The sequence below is a fragment of the Abramis brama genome (assembly GCF_963993115.1).
Source record: "Abramis brama genome assembly, chromosome: 1".
Taxonomy (NCBI): domain Eukaryota; kingdom Metazoa; phylum Chordata; class Actinopteri; order Cypriniformes; family Leuciscidae; genus Abramis; species Abramis brama.
Window position 1 is genome coordinate 73,612,308 of NC_139963.1, and position 24,426 is coordinate 73,636,733.

The following is a 24,426-nucleotide window of genomic DNA, read 5'->3' on the forward strand; positions in this document are numbered from 1 at the left end:
GCTATCACAAGCAGGTGGCGCTTATTGAAACCTTGAGATTGGGCACTCATCAGACAAACAGTAATTAAGTACACAGCTGAATTAACAATTTAAATTAATTTAAAGACTTAAATTATTTAAATATGGTATTTAAGACTTTATATATAAAGTATTTAAGACTTTTAGGATTAGAATGAGAGCTTTGTGCTCAGGTACAAGGTATAAGAACTTGATTAAAGGGTCTGGGTCATCAGTTTGGTGGTGTGGAGGGTCTGGGCTGTGAACCTGGATCTCTGAAGCTCCTGGACCATGACTCGAAGGTTGACGAGGGTCTGGGCTGTGAACCTGGATCTCTGAAGCTCCTGGACCATGACTCGAAGGTTGACGAGGGTCTGGGCTGTGACCCTGGATCTCTGAAGCTCCTGGACCTTGACTCGAAGGTTGACGAGGGTCTGGGCTGTGACCCTGGATCTCTGAAGCTCCTGGACTGTGAGTCGGACACTCTGAAGAATCTAGGATGTGACACTGTGGAGGAAAGTTCATGGTCAGAAGTTAAACATTCAGTCAAACAAAGGTGCAAATTTTTAATGAAAACAAACCACTGATGTTCAGTGAGTTGTCGTTTTGGGTGGAAATGTTGTAAAGCTCAGTCAGCGTGGCTTTATTTTCTCTATTGCAGAGTATTCCCGGCATCCCAGCATTAATTGTACCACTACACCACAATAAAGGACACATATTGCTCTGTTCCAGAGCAGCTTTGGGACTTTCTCCAGGTCTAGAAGCAGAAACTTAAATCTGCTAAGCCAGCAGTAAGGACCATAAAGAGATGCACCTATGAAGTGGAGCAGGATCTACAAGACTATGTTTTGAATCAACTAACTTGGGTGGTTTTGAAGCTGCAGCCACTGATCTGGATGAGCTTACTGATAACTGTGAAATCCTACGTCAGTTTCTGTGAGGATATAAAATGTGTTCCCACCAGGACTTCTTAAACTTACAACAATGACAAACCCTGGTTTACAGCAAAACTCAGACACAGTAGTTAGTCCAAAGAAGATGCCGACAGAATTGGGACAAGTCTTGTATAAATGTTACTCTGAAAAGCAGAACAAGTTTTCAGTTATCAGTGTTGAAAAGCCTGAAAGGCTCACCAACTACAAGACAGAAGATCAGGAAAGCACTTGACCCAAACAATGTCTCATTCACCTGTCTGAAAGTATGTGCAGACTAGCTTTCACCAATCTTCAACACATCTCTGGAGCAGTACAAAGTCCCTTTTGGTTCATTTTATTAGGAGCCCTTACATTGTAAGTCATCCTCGTCCTCATCCTCATCTTCCTCCTCTTCATCATCATCATCATCATCTTCCTCCTCATCCTCTTCCTCCTCAGATGAGAAATTGACCGCAATGTATCTCACTATGGAAACCAACAGTCTTTTAAATTGTGATATTTATTCAAAGAGAAAAAATATAACAATCACATCTATATGTTAGGCTCCATGGTGCACATCTACTATTTGAACATCTGCAGTACTCTACCTCTACCAGATATCTTCCCTATTGCCTCTTTGCAGAAATCCTCAACTTTCTTTTGTAGCAGAGAGACATATTTTCTAACATCACCATAATGGATGCTAGTATTGATGACAACCGGGAAAGATTTTGTAGATTCGGGCGGAAATAGGAAATACCGGAAATTCTGTAGACAAAAAAAAAAAAAAAAAGTAGTTTAGCAGACCAGCTATCAACCATCCAAAATATATATCACTATCCTGTTCTATACCTGTAGGAAAAGGATGTGATGCTCTGTGTGTGAAAGCTGCTCAATCTCAGCATCTTTTCTCTTTAGGTCATCAATCTCCTTTTTCATTTGCTCCATGAGTTTGTCAGCTGATCTCATTACAGCCTTTTCTCGAGATTCGATCAGCTGTGTCACCCTAGAGCGGCATCTTTCAATGGAGCGGATCAAATCAGTAAAGATCCTCTCGCTGTTTTTTACTTCTGCCTGCATGGTGCGCTGTTGGGACACACATCAAAGTCAGCTCTTACTGCTGTTGCACATAGACTGTTTGCCTCAGTGAGACTGAAAGGGCTGCAGCACTGGGTTAATCACTGATGGGAACAGAGTCGTCACGTATCCAACTCACCTTATGGTTCTGCACAACCTCTTTCAGCTCCTGAAGTTCTGTCTCTCTCTGCTGGATTCTCTTCTGGAAGTTTCTCTGCGTTTGTTCCAGATGTTGCTGTTGAAAAAAGAAATTGCTTAAAATGCTCTAACAGATAACAATTTTTGAGTCACTAAATCACTTAACTGATCTTTGTATGTAATGTTGACACTATACAAACACTACTTATGTAACTGCACTTTCAGGATGCACTCACATCCTGTTACAATTGAACCGTAAAGTCTTACTCAAAACTGACAAATTAAAATGTTCTTACATTTTAACTATAATTTGAAATGTATTTTTTTAATGTAAAATTAGTAATAATCTTATTCATACCTGCTTCTTTTTCCTCTCTGCTTTAGGTCTTACAGTGTTGTGGTTTTTATGTTTATCCTTGGTACACAGGTAGCAAATGCAGCTCTGGTCAGTGTGGCAGTAGATTTCCAGTTTTCTATTGTGTTGAGGACAGGTCATCGGTTGTCCAGTGGCATCGGTCACTTTGTGTGGATTTCCTGAGCGAAATTCTTCATGACGTTCAAAATGAGTTTGACAATAAGATTCCAGACATACCAGACAGGACTTTACGGCTTTATGTTTTCTTCCAGTGCAGATGTCACACTCCAAATCTCCAGATCCAGCAGGAACATCAGATTGGAGTTTAGTCTTCTTCAGTTTTTCCACCATTTCAGCCAAAATGGTGTTTTTACCTAAAACAGGTCTTGGAGTGAAGGTCTGTCTGCACTGTGGGCAGCTGTAAACTCCCTTCTGATCTTCCTGAGTCCAGCAGCCAGTAATACAGCTCATACAGTAACTGTGTCCACAAGTAATTGTCACTGGATTCTTCAGTTGATCCAAGCAAATTGGACAGATGAACTGGTCTTGTCCCACTGAAATACTGGCTTCCGCCATTTCACTGCATACAAACTCAGTAACTTAGTCTGCAGGTTCTTTCAGCTGAAGAGTTGAAATAGTTTGCTGATTATTTGTCTTAGAGGCTGAAAGGCTGTGTTAAGGCGTGTCTGTAGGAGGTGACTTCAGAGAACTGGAAAGTTAACATGAAAGCAGGGTTCTCAAGTTTTATCAAAAGCTTGGAGTGAGATCACATGCGGTTAGGGGAGGAGCCCTAATGGAGCCCCGCCCCCGCCTGTCCCCGCCCGTCCCCGCCCCCCAATTTTACCCATTGTTCATAATTAACCAGCACAAATTGAAATTATAACAATTGGTAAATCTGATAAATGACAGAGCAATTCATCACATCAAATATACTATTTAATGTTATATTTCAAATTACAAATATACAAAAATATAACAAATTGCTCCAAACAGTTTGGAAAAACAAATCTTTTTGCATTTTGAATGTGTCTAGTCGAAATGGTATAATGATTTATTGTGTGGTGGGACATTGTGAACAAATGACATATTAGAGTATTAAGGTGTGTGTTTGTGTGTGTGTGTGTACACAAGAGCAGGGCTGGACTGGGACAAAAAATCGGCCCTGGCATTTTGGCCCAGACTGGCCCACTATATGATCATAAACACCACCCATCTTTGCACGCCCTTAAATATATGCATACCAACTCCTATTCATTAAAACCACTAATGCCATGTAATGAGTGAGTATAGGAACGAGTGAGAGTTAACAGATGAAATAAGTAAAAATTTGACATTTATTAATACAGTTGAACTATACTCCACAGTGATGAATCCTAAAACAAGCTATAAGCTGCATTGGCATAGCAATACCAGTGTTTCTTACAGGATTTTTGGTAAAATTGTGGTGGGTGGACCTCTGTCCTTCTAGGGGGGGTTGGGGGCATGGCATGCCAATTAAACAAAGAAAAATGTAAACCTCTTTTAGTTCCAGTGTCTATTTACACTACATAATAATGTTATAATATTAATCCAATGACAGTAATAGCCATATTTTGTAAAAACAAATGCACTAAAAAATAAAGGAAACTTTCATAATTAGATTTGTACCAATTTCTATACTTGAAAGAGATAAGCACATGATCTTTTATTTTGACGCAAACTGCATCAAGCTTTTATTTTGGCGGAAAACATGGTTTACAAACGCCTCACATTAAATTTCTAGTGAATTGCAGTAATCGTCAACTATGCAGATGTGGAAATAATCTGTAACTGAGTTATGGGTTCCTACACTCATGACATGGCCTAAGTGTTTTGAAAGTAGTTCTGCTTACCGCGGACTCTACACTTTCTCATCTCTCCTGATCCAGATCCTCCTCACTATCATCATCATCACAGGAGCTGATGAAGGGCAGAAAACATACTTTATATTTTGACACAGTTTACAGTGTCTGCTTTAAGGGCCTGTTTCTATTGTTTCACGATATTTCTCTGCACATTCCTTGCGTTTCTTCTCCATCTCGCTGACTATTTTGACAGATACACACTGACTTTTTTTTTTTATTTTTTTTTTTATTATACACACTTATTTACAAAACACAATTTACAAAATCTCTCGTTGGGAGACATAAGTGCAGAACATAGTTAAACACAATTAGATGGAACAAAATTCCGATAAAGAAAATAAATACAAATAAATGTAAAATAAAATAAATTAAGCAAAGGCTCTTCAGTCCATAAGGCATGTCAAAGCTGTTCACATACATATATTGTCCTCAATCTTCATATATTCTTAAAATAAAGTTACATGGAAGCTTTACAAGTTATAATGACAAATATTTTGAGACATCTTCACATAGAGAGTAAATGTTATCACTGGAGTCTTTCAGAAGTTTCAAAGAAGCAAAGTATTCCCTCAGTTCAATTTTAAACACCATTAGGGATGGATTTTTGTTTTGCCATTTACATTTATGAATATGGTATTTACCCATAATTGTTATGATATTGTACATTCTAAAAAATTCCTTCGGAAGGTTTTCATTACCAAAAAGAATTTGCTCTAGCTTTAATTGTGTAATTCTCTCCATTTTTGTTTCCAGCCAATTCATGACATCTTGCCAGAATATTTTTATCACTGAACAAGAGAAAAACAAATGTTCAATAGTTTCATCTTCCTGGGAACAGAACACACATGGCTCCACTTCAAAACCAAATCTCTTTTTAAGCATTGCTGCTGCTGGATAATATCCATTTATAATTTTGAATTGCATTTCTTTGATTTTAGGAGGTATAGGCCATTTCATGAATTTGATGTATTTATTTGTTATTTTGTCATCATAATGCCTTATTTTTATATTTTGGTCAAAATAATGAAATAGTTTACATTTGAATATTTTGCTAATACAATTATTATTACATTTTTTGCTATTTACGGGAATTTGGTTTAGTTGCAGTTTAGGCAAATTTATTTGAGTTTTGGAATAATGTAAATAGTTTTGTATCATCTTTAATAGGGCTATTGGTATTGCTTTACATACCTTATTATAATCCCTTATTAAACTTTGTATATTAAATTTTGTTTTAAAATCCGTAAACCTAAGAAAATTACCTTGTTCATCTAATATATCTGTGATGAAAATGATTCCCTTTTCAAACCACTTTCTGAAAAAAAGTGTCTTTCTACTTATTGTTCTCACTCTGTTGTTCCACAAGGTGGAGCCATGTGGTGTAAAATTATGAGTAAATACCATCTTCCAGTAATGAAGAACTTGTTTATGATATTCAGACAGTTTTACTGGCAATTTGGATACCTTGAAATCGCACTTTAAAAGAAACTCTAAGCCTCCCACTTTATCAAAAATATTTTTGGGAATATGATACCATATAGAATCAGGTTTATCTAAAAAGGCTTTTACCCAGTTAACTCTAAAAACTCCAACCATAGATTCAAAATCAATTGTTTTTAACCCCCCTTTATTATAGTCCTTTACAAGTTGTGATTTTTTGATGTAGTGCGTTTTATTACGCCAAATGAATTGGTAAATTATAGTATTTGCTTTTCTTATGTTTTGTGAACTAATATAGAGAGAATAGCTTGGGTAAATTAATTTAGAAATTCCTTCTGATTTTGACAATATGTTACGTCCTAAAATAGTTAAGTCTCTTGTTAACCAATGATTTAGGTTTATTTTTATTTCTTCAAATTTCTCTGTGATATTTTTGGATTCTCTTATTGCCAAGTTTTTAGATAAATGAATGCCCAAGTATTTAACATCATTCTTAACTGGAATCATCTCCAAGTCTGTCTCAGTGCAATTATACAAGGGTAATATTTCACATTTTTTTAGATTAAGGCAAAGGCCTGATGCCCTTGAAAAAACAGAAATCGCATTTAAAGCCTTCTGAAGAATTGATTTGTCCTTTAGAAATATCACTGTATCATCTGCGAATTGGCTTATTTTCAATTCGGTGTCACAAACTTTTATCCCTTCAATGTCTTTATTATTTACTACAAAATAGGCCAAAAGCTGCGTACAGAGAATGAATAATTTTGGTGAAATTGGGCACCCTTGTCTTATTCCACAAGAGACATTGATTCTTGGAGTGATGTCTGATTGAAGTGAAATATAACTATATATTTGGTCATAAAACATTCTGATTACCCTACAAAAGTTGTTGCCAAACCCAAAAAGTTGGAGCGATTTCAGTAAAAAGTCATGCTCGATAGAATCAAATGCCTTGAAAAAATCAATAAACAATATTAGGCTTTCTGTGTTAATAAGGCTCTGGTAATCTAACATGTCCATAATTAGTCTCACATTGTTATGAATATGTCTACCTTTAATAAAAGCTGACTGAAATTCGTCTATTAAATTGTTCAAGACATTTTTTACTCTGTTAGCATATACCAAAGCTAGTAATTTATAATCATTGCAAAGTAGAGTTATAGGTCTCCAATTATCTAATAGTAATAAGTCTTTATTGGGTTTGGGCAACAAGGTTATCAGACCAGTTTTCATTGTAGGGGATAACTGACCATTTTTTATGCAATCGAGATACGCGTTAAATAATAATTTTTTTATATCTGTCCAAAAAGTCTTAAAAAATTCTATAGATAAACCATCAATGCCCGGTGATTTACCGTTTTTCATTTGTTTTAAAGCTGTTTCAATTTCTGTTAATGTTACATCTCTTTCTAATAAAAATTTGTCTTCATCTGTTAGTTTTGTTACATTTTCGTTTACACTTTTCAGAAAGGCATCACAATCGTCACTCTGAAATTTTTTCGTATATAAGTTGCTATAGAACTGACATACTTCCTCTGTTATTTTATTTGTGTCTTGAATAATATTTCCATTTTGGTTTAATTTTGTTATACATTTTTTAGTCTGTCTCCGTTTTTCAAGGCTATAAAAATATGATGAGTTTTTTTCCCCCCTGCTCAATCCATTTGGCTTTTGATCTTACAAAGGCGCCTTTTGCCTTCTCCAAGTATATAACATCTAATCGGTTCTGGAGCATGTGTAACTCTTGTGTCTCTTCTACAGTTATGTTAGGTTTTCCACATAATAAACTTATCTTTTCAACTATTTCCTTTTGTTTACGTTTACGATTGTCGGCTATTTTCTTTCCAGTTTCAATAGCTTGTTGCTTTACTTGAAATTTAAACCACTCCCATTTACTTATATCTGACAAATCCATGTCATTAATTTCAAGACATATTATTCTAATCTGGCTACAGAATTCTTCGTTCAGCAACAAGGTATTGTTGAATTTCCAAATATTGTTTGATTTTTGTTTTTGTTTGACTATTGAGAGTGACAAACCAATAAGACAATGGTCCGTAAGAGGAGATGATTGAATATCACATTTTGGTGTAAGATTAGTAATATTTGGAGACACAAGCCAATAATCTAACCTTGAGCATAGGTTAGCATCTGCTGGGCTAATCCATGTAAATTGCATTGTGTTAGGGTGTGTCACTCTCCAATAATCTACCAAGTTATTGGATAAACAAAAATTATTTAACATGTCATTATATTCTGGTTGTAACCCCTTGGGAGGTTTTCTGTCAAGCCAGGAATTAGGTGTTATATTAAAATCACCTCCAATTATTATGCTATCCGTACCATAAGTTGCACTCCATTCCCTGATAGATTGAGTTAACTTTAACATCATATTTTTATTGAGAGACCTGTTGTTGTACCCATATACATTAATCAAAATCATTTTAAATCAAATACTTCCACCACAACCATTAGCCAGTGACCTGCTTCATCACTTTTATAATCAATAACTTTCCCTATAAACCTAAAAAATAAAATCATCACTCCTGCAGAATGAGAAGTTCCATGTGAATACAAAATATTGTCTCCCCATTGTTGCTTCCAGAATTTTTCATCGTCCTTGTTAGAATGTGACTCTTGTATCAAAATAAGGTTGGCTTTGACTTCCTTACAAAATAAAAAAATGGCCTTACGCTTAATGTTATTTTTTAAACCTCGAACATTTAAAGAACTAAAAACAATAGACATACGAATAAAACTCTTAAATGCGCTTAAAAAAAGGATTTAAGGCAGGAATGAACAATCTGTCATAGATTTCAACTTTGACATTAACAGTAACAGTCCCCTTAATCAAACTTTCTGAATCAAGGTGATGACACTACTTAACCTGTGAAAGGTGCCTCCACTCTTTTTCCGTCTATAATAGCATACCCTTCCTTCAAGTAAGCTTTTTTCCCGTTGCGTCTGGCCTCCTGTACCGTCGGATACAGCTTTGCCCGGGCTTCACGATCTTCTTTCGACCAGTCCTGTCTGAATTGGACATGCAGCTCCTTGCAGACTCTGGCCTCCCTCGACCTCCTCCAGATCTCGTCCCTCGTCGTCCGCATACCAAATTGCATGATGATCGGTCGTGGTCTCATGTTGAAGGCGGGATCATCTTTCTTTCCCAGACGATGGACAGTATCAACCTTGTCTCGTAGTTTCTCCACTGAAATCGGGATCACTCTTGTGAGAATACCGATCACCCTCTCTCTTGTATCCTCGTTTTCCTTCTCCGGTAGCCCGATCAATTTGAGATTCCATCGTCTTCCGTATCGCTCGATTTCCCGGCATCTTTCCTTCAGCTCCTTGTTATCTTTTGTCAGCCTATCCACTTGCGCGTTGAGTTGAATTATTTCATTTTTATTTTCTGTCACCTCTTTTTCGTTATTTTGGATGCGCTGTTCAAAGTTTTCAAACTTTCTTTCAAACGCGTCCAGTCTTTCCTCAGATCTTTGTGACAGAGTGTGAATAGCATCATATATGCTTTCCATGCTTACTTCTTTTGATTCATCTCTCCTCTTCAGTTTTTTTGGATTTGGACTTTGTAACGGAGTGTGGTCGCTCAGAGGTTTTGCCATCTGCATCTCTTCTTCAACAAATTCGTCAAAACATGCCTCACGTATCCCATCCACGCTGCAGTCATGTTCATTAAAGCAAGCTTGATCCTGAGTGTTAGCCATTTTTTTCAAGTGTATTATTTTGTGCGTCTTTTCAAAAAAGTGTCTCAAAATAGTATTTTAAGAGTGTTGTTTACCTCACAATGGCTTGAGGGGTGACTGTTGTTCAAAATTAACTGTTTTGGATGTCAAAATCACTTTTTCTGTCGGACCCTGCAACTTTTACGACTGCTCACTCCGCCATCTTGCTCTCCCCCCAATGGTTAATTCAGGTAGTTATAAAGCATTTAGTTGTGGTCAGTTCACTGTGTTTGTGAGCTCATCTAAAGTGAGGACTAGTTATGCCTTGTAAAGCTTTTACAAAGGAGATTTTACAGTTATCTTCTAAACAGAAAAAGGAAACAAACACAACACAGTGATACAGAACATAGAAATATTTCAGATGTATGAATGTACATTTAAATAGTTTATTAATCGTTTACTTACACTTTCTAAGTGATCTTATGAACCACTGACAACAACTCCTAAATAACCGGTGTGTAAATAATGCAATACTTCATTAAGAAATGATAAATTGATAATTAAAAAGTAAGAAAATACAATTATTAAACACATTATAGATATGCTTATAAATCAAAAATAAAGCATTTATAGGTGTATTCATAAACTGCTTATTAATGTCTATCCATGCGTTATAAATGATGAATTAACTTAAATTAAATTAAAAACATCACGTGAACCTCATTCCTCAAATCAAATTACCAACATTGTGGAAACACAAGGAATAACACAACACAACAGGCCATAGATAATGTTCACATGTTACCCTTATGAACAATTACCAAAAAAAAAAAGATATATATATATATATATATATATATATATATTTTTTTTTTTTTTCACAAAAAAACAATTTAAAGGCAACTCTTCATTTAAACCATTGGGGTATACTGTTTGAAGAGTATAAATCCAAAAAGCCTCTCATTGAAGAAGATAGCGCTCCCTATCTCCACCCCGTTGAAGAGATTTAACTAACTCGATGCCCTGAAATTTCAAAGTACAAATATCATGCCCAAATTCATTAAAATGTCTAGCCACAGGTGACTTAAAGGAGAACTCGGTAACTCTAGCGAACTCTACTCACTTCTTCGCCGATTTTCCCTTTTGTTGTCGCATGTTTTCCCCACGAGCTCCCCCTACAGCTGTGGGGGGGTGTATATTTCACAACACGGTCGTAAAAAACTCACTTGCGGCGGCCTCCTCCCCCTCTCTACCGCTGCTCATGTGCGTTTGTTTTGATCAGAGCAAGCCAACTGTATCGTGTGGAGCTATGTCTACCGAGGTGGGTAATCTGGTACATACATCATACATGCGTGTTTGTTTATGTCGAATTGCCGTAAAGCAATTTGTGTTTCGCGCTCGTTCTCATTCTCGTTCTCGCTTCTCACGAGACTTCCAATTTCTATCTTGCCGGGACGGTAGTCCCCAAGTTGCAAGGTTGGTTTTCCGCCTGGGAACGCTGGGGGGAGCGGGGAAAGTCACCAGTATCACCAGAACAGGTTGTTTAACCATCCAAATGATTTCTAGACAGTTTTATTACGTTAAAAAAGTTACCAAGTTTTCCTTTAATATCGTGATTGCGTATGTTACTTTTGTGTTCGTGTAATCTTATTGATTCTCGTTCAATGTCACGTACCCTATCCAAACTTGAGTCGAGATTCGTATTATCGTAACCTTTAGAAAGGAAACGGTCATATACTACTTTCACCTGAAATTCTTCATCAGTACTACAAATCCACCTTATACGCAAAAAACGACTAAACGGGAGGCTTTTTTTCATAGATGGAGGATGGTAGCTTTTAGAATGTAAAAAATTATTCTTATCTGTGGATTTACGAAATACTGTCGTCTGTAGAGCCTGTCCAGTAGATCTAAAAACCTTAACGTCAAGAAACGATATAGAAGACATACTGTATTTCAAGGAAAATCGTATGGAGTCAAGTCTAGAATTTAAGAATTCATGAAATTGATTAAGTTCAACTGTTCCACTAAAAATGAGAAACACATCATCAATATATCGAAACCAACATTTCAAACAGTGATGGAAAATGTTACTTGGAGAATACACAAAGTCTGCTTCAAATTTACCCATGAACAAGTTTGCATAATTAGGGGCAAATGGAGAACCCATAGCCGTACCTTTCACTTGATGATAAAAAACGTTCTCAAATTTGAAATGGTTCATGGTCAGCACTGTGTGTGCCAGATCCCACAAAAACTTTGTTGGAGGCTTATCAACATCTCTAGATTTTAAAAAATGTTCCAAAGCACATAAACCTAAATCGTGTGGAATGTTAGTATACAGGCTAGTTACATCCATAGTGCATAACAAATCATCATCTGATGTATGGACATTCATCAGTTTACTCAAAAAATCAGTAGTGTCCCTTAAATATGAGGGTAATGTCCAGACAATTGGCTTAATGTACCAGTCTACATACTGAGAAATAGGTTCAGTTAGGGATTGGCAACCTGCCACGATTGGACGCCCTACACCTCAAGCACGGCCGTCTGAGACGTACTCATGACACACTGCGTACTCCCACTCAAAAGTGTCCAACCGTGTTAACTACACTCTGCTAGTGGTTACTGTTACTGTATCTTTGACAGTTTTCTTCGGTAATAAAGTAATCATTAAAAAAATTCTTATTAGGTTAATTCTTGTGTTATTACGTTTATCCAGATGTGTTAGCTGTTGTTTATAATCACCATTCATTTACTTGATACTTAACATTGAACATTATTCATATTATTATTATTCATATTATTATTATTATAGATTCTGGCCTGGGTGCGATTGACAGCTTTAAGTAATGGGGGAATGTAGTGTTTGTGTATTAGTCAGGAGATGGCGCTGTAGTCCACATGTTGTCACCTATAAAAGGTGTAGAGTAAGAGTTGAAGTGTGTTGTACATGCTGACCATTATGTAACATCTGGCACTGTTGGATTGCTTTAGGATTTTAATGAATCTTTAAGAACTGAGAACTTTCTTGGCCTCATGCTTACCAGGATTTAAACATTACAACATCAGCAATTGCTGGTATACTGGAAATCTCTGAACACATCTAGTGTGTGTGATCAGAAATGTCCTGTATCTGATCATCTCTGTGCATCTCAAGTGTGTGGACGTGTACGGGGTTTTCACACACCTTAAGTTTCACTGAAATTTCCATTTATTTGTGAACCGCTATCTGTGCATCTGTAAATCGCTGCATCTGTGGATTTTGAAACACTTCTAGTGTCAACATGCAGAAAAAGCCACAGATAAGTGGACTCCACCCACCGTTTACTCAAGCCAATCAGATAACAGCTACATTGCTCCAGAATAAGCAGAGAAAACTAAGGGGGAAAATATACTAAACAATAGCAAGGATCCTCTGGAACAGCGGGAAGAACAAAACACCACTAAAATAGAGAGATTAGACTGACACGACTGACAGAACGGTCAGAGGAGAACCTTGACAGAGAGAAGTGAAGAGAGAATGATCAGTCCCAGCAGACACAGATCACACTTATCAGACATCTTCTGTCTCTGCCAGTCTTCCTCTTCATTATCTATAGTTACAGCTCCTCCTTTAAACATCATCAGCTCCTCCTGTGGTTATTAACTTCCTCTGTTCTGATCAACTGAGAGATTAAATCCTGCTAGAGTTGCTGTATAGAGACACGATGCCACAGTGAAGTGTTGCTTTACATGCGTATTGTGAACTGCACTATCTCAACACACATCTGCTCTGAACACAGTTTATAAGATATTCTTTTGCACACGGGAGCATTACTGTTAGTCTCTCTTCCTTATTTTAGCAGTTTCCTGAATTATAAAACAGATTTTAAAAGTATTGTAAAGTAATTATAAGCATCAGCTTGGTAAAATAAACCTGCATTTGCACATGAGCGTCTGTAAAGCAGATATTAACTGTCTTCAGGGAGTTTCTACACATGGATTATAACGTTCTGCTTTACTCTCTCCAGCCTTGAGAAATATATCAGATCCAGACTCCTTTATCAACACTACAAATGCTCTGGAAGATCTGGGATGTATTTCTCAAGCACCACTGATTTAACTTCCGCCTCCCTGAACTTCTGGACCACTTTGCTAAAACACTTGAACGAGTCGTTTTCGACCAACTATCTACATTTCTCACACAGAACATCCTCCTGGACAACAACCAGTCTGGCTTCAGAAGCGCCACTAAACTGAGACGGCCCTGCTCTCGGTTATTGAAGCTCTGAGACTGGCAAGAGGAGCCTCCGAATCCTCAGTTCTCCTCTTGCTGGATCTGTCTGCTGCTTACAGTTAACCACCAAGAAGAGCATCTCAGGAACAGTGCTTCAAGTCTGACCTCTCAGTGGGTCCTTCAGGGTGTCGTGAGGTGTTTAAGACCCAATATCTAGCTCTCGGTTATTGAAGCGGCTTCTCAACTACAACTCGCTTCAGTGGACTTACAGATACATTACCAGCTCACGAAGGGGAATTAACATATTCCTAACAAACATCTCAGGAAGTTCACAGTTCACAGCCTTACATTGTGTAGTTTAATTTGCTATTTCAGTCATCCCATGTTGTCTGATCAACTTGGTTACAGTAATGCAAAAAGGGAGCCAAAATTTGATAAAAGTCTTTTAGTTTCCCTTTAACGACATAAGCCAGTTTTTCCAAGGCAAGGTTGCAGGTCATTTCTTTAAACCACTGACTAGGGGAGGGTCCTTGGGTCTCCTTCCATTTTAAAGCAATAGCATGCTTGGCCTGAAGCAAACTGAAACCAATTAGTTTTCATTTTCTTGCATTCACCTCAAGATTTACTGGGTATATATGAAACAAACAAAATTTAGGTGCAAGAGAGACATTTTCTTCAACCAGTTTACCAATCATAAAAATGATCTCCTTCCAAAATCCTTGAATCTCATTACACTCCCATATACACCCTGGTGAAAAAAAAATATGTTAAGTATACTTGAAGCCAGACTAATTATTAGTATACTTCAAGTGTGTTAATGATTAGTTAACTTAAAGTGTGCTATTTTGAAACAACTAATTTTGTACTAAGTATATTTTAGTAGTAATGAAGTTGTAGTAAAGCATAACTTTAAATGTATTTAGTGTACTTTTGTGTACTAAATTGGAACAACTTTAAGTATATTTAGTATATTTTAAGTATATGCCTGTGTAGGGACTAGTTACATACTTGATTAGTGTATTAAAGTGTACTTTATTTGTGTTACAAGTACATTACAAATTAATTACAAGTGTCTTCGAAACATACAAGAAATATACCGTAAATTTATAAAAAATATATACTAAGTATACTTGCAGCCACACTAATTATAAGTATACTTCAAGTGTGTTAAGGATTAGTTAACTTTAAGTGTGCTATTTTGAAACAACTAATTTTGTACTAAGTATATTTTAGTTGCATTTAAATTGTAGTAAAGCATAACTTTAAGTCTATTTAGTGTACTTTTGTGTGCTAAATTGGAACAACTTCAAGTATACTTAGTATACTTTAAGTATATGCCTGTGTAGGGACTATTTACATACTTGATAAGTGATAATAAAGTGTACTTTATCTGTGTTACAAGTACATTACAAAATCATTACGAGCAATATACAAGTCTATTATTTTTGAGTAAAAATGATATTCTCCGTAATACCTTTGGCTTAATCCAAATACTACAAATAGCACACTTTGTCTTCAATAACAAATGCACATTAATAAACAAATATTACTTAGCTATACTTTGTACAATATACTTTAAAGCTATAGTAGGTAATGTTGGAGAGCTAGCAAGATTTGAAAGCGGCACCTCTTCTAAGCTCCACCCCCTCCCGTCAGTACTCCGTCCAAAGCTACGCCCCCACAAACATGAACGCGCATCCACAGTCGGAGTCAGCTGCAGGTCACAGGAAAGCAGAGTATTTTTGTCATGTTGGAATAAATATTTTGAAACGATAAATGCCTTTCCTTTACCATTTCAGCATAAACAAGCTATTACTTTTCTTACCTCCTTACATGCTAAATGAATAATGACAATGAATGTGGTATAACACTTTTTGTTTTATTTTTTAAAAAACGAACAAGAGAGACCTAAGAGAAATACTTTTTTTTACACAAGTATCTGTACTTTCGCTGCTTTTGATTGTCATAAACAATCTGTATTTACATATAATAAATAAGAAATAAATATATATAAGAAAAGGAGTGTCCAGGGATGGCTGACAGGTCAGGCTTTGCATGAGGCGTCGTCTGCTGTGGTGATCTACTCCTTTGGCAGTGATTTACCTTTAGGAAGAATATCACAATTACACATCTGACAATAATTACTGCATCTCAAAGACACACAAAGAATGACAACAAAACTTTGTTTCCATTTCACAAAGTAACAAACATTTCTTCTCGTAGCTAACAAAACACATATGCCACATCACCACAGTTGTCCCGTTTATAAGCAATATATTAACGTCATTTTATCACAATTATAATGCAGACACTTGCGACTATGGCTGTGCAATATGTTCAAAATGGGATGTCCTAAAAGTCAGATAAGCAGACCTGTAACGCAACTGGCTTACACCGACAGAGAAGCTAATGTTAGCATTGCTAGTTAGCACTAGCTACAAAAGTAGCTACGTGGCCTAACGTAACATATGTCATGGAAATAACAAATCCCCCCGAAGCAAAACAAATAATTACCTGTTCAGCAGAAAGAACGCAACCTCGGCATCGCTTTTCATCACTTTTGCTCCCTCAGTTGTCTCCACCATTCAAATGCTGCAATGTTGACGCAAGTTTGTTCTCTGGCTTTATCCAGTGCCTGTTTCGTTGCAGCCTTTTCTGCCTCCGATTTTCTTTTTTTTAGGCTTTTTATCAGGGCGAGCAGTTACCAGCAAAGCTGGCATTGGTAGATTTTGCTGCATTTTCTCTTCCATTGTGCCGCAAACTCCTGCTTACTCGGTGTAGTGAGCTGAATGTTTCCGGAACGGTGACATGTGATGAGTGCACGCAGGGCAGCGCACGCAGTGGGGCTCGGGCACGAGACATGAAGGCATCTGATTGGTTCTTTACATTCGCACTGAATGGCAGTGATTGGTCAGAGTTTTTACTGTCCTACAGCTGCTACAGAGGTCTGATTGTTTTCATTCCTTTTTCTGAACACATAATGTATTGACTACTCTCAGGATGGAAGGACCATTTCACCCAGTATAAAAAAAAGTGTTTCTGAACAGGATTACCTACCCTAGTGAGTGAACTTCCATTTTTGGCCATGCAATATAGCCAGTGTTTACTTGGCTGCATGTTAAACGGCCACTTGTGACATCACAATCCAGTAGCTGCCACTTTCTGTACAGTAGAAAACACATTTTCTTGTGTGTTCCAATGGTGTGATTGTTGATGTAAAATTTGTAATGGATTTGTGTTTATTGTACATTGTGCCTATATTTAACATTGTATAAACTTAAATTAAAAATACTTAAATCACAATTACAAAAGTAGCCATTTGTACACTGCATACTCAAATCTATTTTAAGTAGATCAACATAAGTATGTTTTCTTTAAATACACAAAAACTTAAAAGGACTTGTAGTGTACTTTTTAGAAATATGTTAAAAGTGTGCTTGTTTTTAGCATATTTCTTAAAAGTGTAATTAATCATATATTTATTACCAATGTACTTATAGTGCACTTGTTAGAAATATATTAAAAGTATGCTTGTTTTTAGCATTTTTTTTTTAAAGTGTATTTAAGCATACATTTATTATCAATGTACTTATAGTGCACTTGTTAGAAATATATCGAAAGTATGCTTGTTTTTAGCATATTTCTTAAAAATGTAATTAAGCATATATTTATTACCAATGTACTTATAGTGCACTAGTTAGAAATATATTAAAAGTATGCTTGTTTTAAGCATATTTCTTAAAAGTGTAATTAAGCATATATTTATTACCAATGTACTTATAGTGCACTTGTTAGAAATATGTTAAAAGTATGCTTGTTTTTAGCATATTTCTTAAAAGTGTAATTAAGCATATATTTATTACCAATGAACTTATAGTGCACTTGTTAGAAATATGTTAAAAGTATGCTTGCTTTTAAATATATTTTTAGAAAATATACTAAAGTAATATTATTTTAAAGTGTGTTAAAAGTTGTATTATAAAAATAGATAAAAAGCATGATGCTAATATACTTTTAATATATTTAAAGATAGTATATTTTTTTTAAATATATTTGCAATGTACTATTGAAAAAGGGAATATATTTCAAATATAATAAAGTATACTTTTTTTTCACCAGGGCAATGATAAAGGGTACCAATTTCTTGCTTGCATTTTAAACAACTATCTGGAATATTTGGATTAAATTGATGTAATTTGACTGGGGTAATGTAGGTCCGCATAAGCCATTTATATTGCAGCAATTTACACCTAGTATTGATGCTGTGATTTTGGGCAAATAAACAAGATTCCATCCATTCTTCTTTAGAAATGTCTTCCTGAAGATCATTCTTCCATGCTGTTAAATAAGACAGCGAACTCTCTTTTGATCCCTCTAAAAGTGTATTATAAAAGAATGACAGATTGCCCTTGTCCCTTAAATGTTTTAAAGTGTGATTTTCTATAATTGACAAAGGGGGTTCTAAATATTTTTTTTTTTCAGAGTGTATAAAACTTCTTATTTGTAAATATTTAACAAAATGTTTGAGGGATATCGTATTTTCTCATCAGTTGTTGGAATGACAACATTATAACTTCCTCGTATAAATCTTTTACTTGACTTATTCCCGTATACATCCAGTTTTTAAATCCCTTATCACTTCTCCCCCGCACAAAATTTGTATTACCCCAAATTGGTGACAAACCTGACAATGTAATTGCTTCATCTAAAAACTTGCGAGCTTCAGAAATTGTATTCCTAAGGAAAGGATTATGCATTGTTTTTTTGAGCATTTTAATTGAAGATGAGTATAGATACATCTGTAATGGAATTATTATATCTATCCACGCTGGAGTGTCTGTATCTATGAAGTAGTACATAGCAGAACAAAGTTGAGCTGCCCAATAGTAAAGTTTTATATTTGGTACTTTAAGCCCTCCCCGTTCGTATGGTAGATAGAGTAAGGACAGACATAACCGAGGACGTTTGTTATTCCATATAAATCTTGTGAATGTTTTCTTGAGTATAGCAAAGAAGGTAGCTGGAAGGGGAAGTGGAATTGACTGAAAAAGGTATAACAATTTTGGTAGAATTTAAAATACTTATACGTCCAATAGTAGAAATTGGCAAAGCATTCCATCTCTCAAGTGAGTCCATAACTTTCTTTATTAATGGGTCGTAATTAATTGGAATAATTTCTTTTATATTTGGGGTTATCTTAATTTAGACTTTTATTTTGACGGCGCTCTGGACTTTTATTTTGACGGGCGACGCTGAGAACACCAGCGCCAGGATCAAACAGCACTCACTCACATTCTCCGTCTTCATTAATTTACGATCTCTGTCAGTCATATCTAATACTTTGTTACTATCATCTGAAAAATATTGCAAGAATAAGATGCTTTGTTTCCAGACAAGACTTAGAGAAACTTGTTCATGCTTTCATCACCAGCAGGGTGGATTACTGTAATGGACTCCTCACTTGCCTTCCCAAAAAGACCATAAGACAGTTGCAGCTCATACAGAACGCTACCGCCAGGATTCTGAGCAGAACCAGAAAATATGAACACATCACACCAGTCCTCAGGTCTTTACACTGGCTCCCAGTTAAATTTAGGATTGATTTTAAAGTATTATTACTGATATAAAAATCATACAATGGCCTAGGACCTCAATACATTGCAGATATGCTCACTGAATATAAACCCAACAGATCACTCAGATCATTAGGATCATATCAGCTAGAAATACCAAGGGTTCACTCTAAGCATGGCGAATCTGCTTTTAGCTATTATGCTGGAACCAGCTTCCAGAGGAGATCAGACGTGCTCCTACTGTAGTCACTTTCAAATCCAGACTCAAAACACTTCTGTTTAGCCATGCATTTACTGAATGAGCACTGTGCCACTGTTCGTCCGACTGTTTGTACTGTACTGTATTTTATTTTTCTAAACTGTTTTAATTATTCTTATTTATTTTATTATTTTAATTTCTTCTATGTAAAGCACTTTGAATTGCCATTGTGTATGAAATGTGCTATATAAATAAACTTGCCTTGCCTTGCCTTGCCTAGACACAGGAGCAGAGAGGAACGTGTTGTCCTTTAAAGACTTTGAGAAAACCTCTAACAAGAAAACACCTCTGAAGAAGTCAAACTGCACGTTAGTTACATATTCTGGCCACATGATGGAGACCACCCTTCACGAAGGGTAAAGTAAGGCTTAAATGTGGTGACAAAGACAATGAGTTTGACCTAGAACTCCACATTGTAGAAGAGGATTCACCAGCAATCCTAGGAAGAGAAGCAACTCAAAACTCATACTGATTGAAAGAGTGTACAAAGCAGAGAACAAAGAGCAAACTGACATTCTGAGTGAATACCAAGATGTGTTTACTGGTGTAGGATGTGTACCAGGACTGCCCCACATACAGCTCAACCCAGATGTTGCTCCTGTCTTAAAGGGATACTCCACTTTTTTCGGAAATATGCTCATTTTACATCTCCCCCAGAGTTAAACAGTTGAGTTTTACCATTTTAGAATCCATTCAGCCGAACTCCGGGTCTGACAGTACCACTTTTAGCATAGCTTAGCACAGATCATTGATTCTGACGAGTCCAGTAGCATTTCTTTCAAAATGACCAAATCGCAACTCTTCATTTTCCGTCGATCTTAGTACACGGTTTAACTACAGAAGAGTCAAGTTTTAAATAGGAAAAATATTGAAACTCTTTGGTCATTTTGAAAGAAATGCTACTGGACTCGTCAGAATCAATGATCTATGCTAAGCTATGCTAAAAGTGGTACCGTCAGACCCGGAGTTCGGCTGAATGGATTCTAAAACGGTAAAACTCAACTGTTTAACTCTGGGGGAGTTGTAAAATGAGCTTATTTCCGAAAAAAGTGGAGTATCCCTTTAAGACTTAATTTTGTCTTCAGGGAAATCCTGGAAAACTTGAAAAACGCAATGTATGCAGTTCTGTCCTACCCAATCAGAAAACTCCTTTTCTCACAACTCCTTTTCCTCTGTTTCCAGGTACGAAAGAGTCCAGGTAAGAGTCCACAGCCAGGACAGGATTCAGGATCACAGCAGCAATTTTTCAGACACTCACAAAAGAGAAAAATAAAACACAAGAAACAAACCGGCCTTGCAAAATTTCTAATGACCAAAATGTCTGTTTCAATTATTTGGATATAGGCAACACATAGACATGCTAGTCACCATGTGCTTGATTAACACACTAGAGTCTGTGTACAGAGCTAGCAAAGCTAGCAGCGCATGGCACACACTTCACAACAGAAAAAATATAATCTTTCAAACATTTAAACATAACTATATGCACTCACAGATTATATTAGAAAACACTTAAGCCTCTGGGGACCAAAAACGCGCCTGCGCGTTTTGCTCGTTTTTTTTTTTAGCAATGAAAAATAAAAACAAAATGCTCTGTTAATTTTGATCTTTAATTTTCGTGTAATACATCAATCGATCCTGTTCAGTTTCTATTTTTTTTCTGTATACTCACAATAAAAATAAAGTGTTTTGCTTTTTGACAAATAAAGAAAAATGAACATGATGCGATTTCTGCTTTCTCTCTGTCAGTAAACTCCCATTTGAAACGCGTTTGAAAATGATCTATAACTCCGCGAAAATTCAGTCAAACAGGCAAACAGACCCACGGGCATAAAGCTTGAGATCGCATCTTTTAAATGAAGTAATTTATATAAAAAACAAATATTATCAGCTTCTGTAATCTGTATAAAAAGAGAGCGACTCCAGTCGAGCTCATTACGAGCTCATTCAAAAGTAATGTGACCACTCCCCGGAGAGCGCGTGCTATTCAAATGCAAATTCTGAGTACCATTTCACACCTGTGAAATGCCCACATCAGCTGTAAACAAAGCGTCGCGAGTGAGGCATAATATAGCCACCTTATGGAGAAAAGTTTCCTCAGAACAGTGCTGATATGAGGAGCAATAGATCCCGCTGAGGAGTGAGGTAGGCTGTTTTCTTTTCTCAAGTGTTGATGTGGAATAACGTTATGGAATAACGTTAGTGTAGGCCTATGTAAACCGCAAAAAGATGAATCGCGTTTCTATAATATGAATCGCGTTTCTGTGAGATGAATGAAGGGTACATATTTGTAAAGACTGTTTAGCCTAAATATGAATCGCGCGTCTGTGTGTGAAAGAATAAACTGCTTTGCTATAGCCTACTGAGATGAGTAAAAATCGACATTTTATTAATGTTGAAATAAAATGTATTTGTATAAGCAACGTATTAAACTGCAAATTAACATTTATAGGCTATGCCCTAATATTTCATAAAAACAACGTTACAGTCAGGCGAAGTATGAAAGACAACATTTTGTTGACTAGATTTGGGTACAGTTTTTACTGTAGAATATACTGCCACATCAAATAAGCTTTTGTTTAGCAATTTCTGCTCATATCTATATAAAATACTATTTTTGTCAAAAATAAAGTCATAGACTAAGATGTTAGATGTTCCAATGTTGGCTATATTCAAACTAATGAATACATATGATAAAATGTAGGCCTATAATCATTTTTTTACAAAGAAAGAGTACACTTGAAATATTGTTGAAATTATAATTATTGTTGTAATTGTAACCTTTTTAATAAAATAGCAAAACATATTTACAAGATAGATGTAAGCAAAATCTTAAATGGTCAATATAAGTCTTCTTCAAAATATATCTTTTGTCCTTGCATTGTGGCTCAGTCAGTGTCACACCTGAATGAATGGCTCATTATGCAGAGTCATTACGCATAATGGATGGGACATTGTATTCTCAGGTGTAAACTACTCCTCCTTCACGCCCCCCTCGCATATTGGCTTTCCAAGCAAAACCTGTCTTACACAATTTAAATCAATGTATTTTTTTTTTGTGAACGATAAAGCAAGACTATTTTCACATAATTTTGAAGCCAGAACTCGAAGAGACAACATCCATTAGTCAAAAGTCTTGTGGGCACATATTTTGTATGAGTTTTGTGGTCTTATTTCAGCAACTTTCATTTTTTATTTTTTCCAATAACCACGCATAAACATTATTCTCTTAAAAATACAAACATCTACATACATGTTGCTCGCATATTATGGTAGCCCTGTTTGTGCTATATAGAGTGAATTTACACCTTAGCCATTAACATGTTTATAAATAACTGAAAAAAGCACAAATGTCAGGGCATGTCAGAACATCTCAAGGACCCCAAAAACACCTTGGTCCCCAGAGGGTTAAAGCATTTTCAAACATTTTTTATATCACTCATCACTTTTTCAAATGTATTTTTCTCATTAAGAGTCCAAAAACAGTATCCACATTACCTAAATACATCTCTAATGAAGAAACTGGTACTCACCAAGGAGAAATACAAAGAAAAATCTCAAAGAAACAGATTTAGTTCAGATCCTATCACGCCAGTGTCATTTCTTCTCGTCGCGTTCAGATTCACATCGCACTCTTCTCAAAGCGTGGGCTTTTTAAAGAATTAATACCTCATAAATCTACTTCTCAATTTGTTAATAGTTTATTGCTGGATTGATTCCCCAGTAAGTTCTTGTTCTGTTTTTGGTTTTGTATTTACTAGTTATGTTTTCCCCCCTCGTGGGTTTTGTTTTGTGTTTAGCTTTTCTTTTATTAATAAATATTTCTTTCTCTGCACTTGAGTCCTCGCACCTTTTGTATTTAACCATCCCGTGACAGAACGAACCAACCAATGAGGACTCAGCGGAGAAAGGGGGCGCAACCAGTCTCCTGTCCGCACTGGGAGCGGATTCTCCGATTTCAGGAGCTAATCTCCCTTCGTCAGCAGGGGACGGGGTGAGAGAATTCAGTCACGTGTTCTGTAGCGCAGCTGAGGGGCTGAGACTTGACGAGGAGGCTCGTAAGGACTTATTTAATCATGCGCTCGACGAACCGATGGACTGGCTGATCCGATCGGCGTTTGATCGGGTCAGTTTTGAGGCGATGGTGGAGGGTCTTATTCGCCATCAGGAGAGAATTGCCAGGAAGGTGGTCCCAGTTCCGGTGGTCCCAGTTCCGGTGATCCAGAGTCCGATGGTCCCGAGTCCAGTGGTCCCAGTTCTGGTGGTCCCGAAACGGAGGAGGAGAAGGAAGACTCCCTCCATGACTGTCCCGGTGGTCCCAGTTCCGGTGGTCCCAGTTCCGGTAGTCCCAGTTCCGGTGGTCCGGAGACGGAGGAGGAAGAGAAAGGCCTCCTCAATGACCTGTCCGGCGGCTCCTAACCCGGAGGCCATCCCGGAGGTGACTGCCGTCCCTGATGCGCCACCCAGGCATCTTGCTCTGCCCGCGCCGCCCAGGCGTCTTGCTCTGCCCGTGCCGCCCAGGCGTCATGCTCTACTGGCCCCGCCCGAGCTGCTCGCACTGCCTGCACCACCCCAGCGATCCGTCACGTCTGCCCAGCCAGAGACTGTTCACGTCTCGTCTGCCGGGCCTGTGTCTTCGGACAAGATGGCCGCTACAGAGACTGTTCACGTCACGTCTGCCCAGCCAGAGACTGTTCAGGTCACACCTGCCGAGCCTGTGTCTTCAGACAAGATGGCCGACGCCGAGCCTGTTCACGTCACATCTGCCGAGCCTGTGTCTTCGGACAAGATGGCCGCCGTGGCCACCGCCGAGCCTGTTCACGTCACGTCTGCCGAGCCTGTGTCTTCGGACAAGATGGCCGCCGCCGAGCCTGTTCACGTCACGTCTGCC

At 37.1% G+C, this 24,426-nt stretch overlaps 1 protein-coding gene and 1 long non-coding RNA gene across 2 annotated transcripts in view; one reads left to right on the forward strand and one right to left on the reverse strand.

Annotated features, from left to right (window-relative positions):
- Positions 1 to 24,426, forward strand: part of LOC311095233 — a 374,729-nt gene that overhangs the window by 82,286 nt on the left and 268,017 nt on the right. The window lies entirely within an intron of this gene.
- Positions 123 to 3,142, reverse strand: LOC311068178 (tripartite motif-containing protein 16-like). The gene is made up of 6 exons (XM_084090467.1): positions 2,485 to 3,142; positions 2,128 to 2,223; positions 1,764 to 1,997; positions 1,520 to 1,679; positions 1,284 to 1,397; positions 123 to 504 (listed from the first exon to the last, which is right to left on the reverse strand). The coding sequence occupies exons 1-6, from the start codon at positions 3,055 to 3,057 to the stop codon at positions 230 to 232; spliced, it is 1,452 nt and encodes a 483-aa protein (XP_083946593.1). The 5' UTR covers positions 3,058 to 3,142; the 3' UTR covers positions 123 to 229.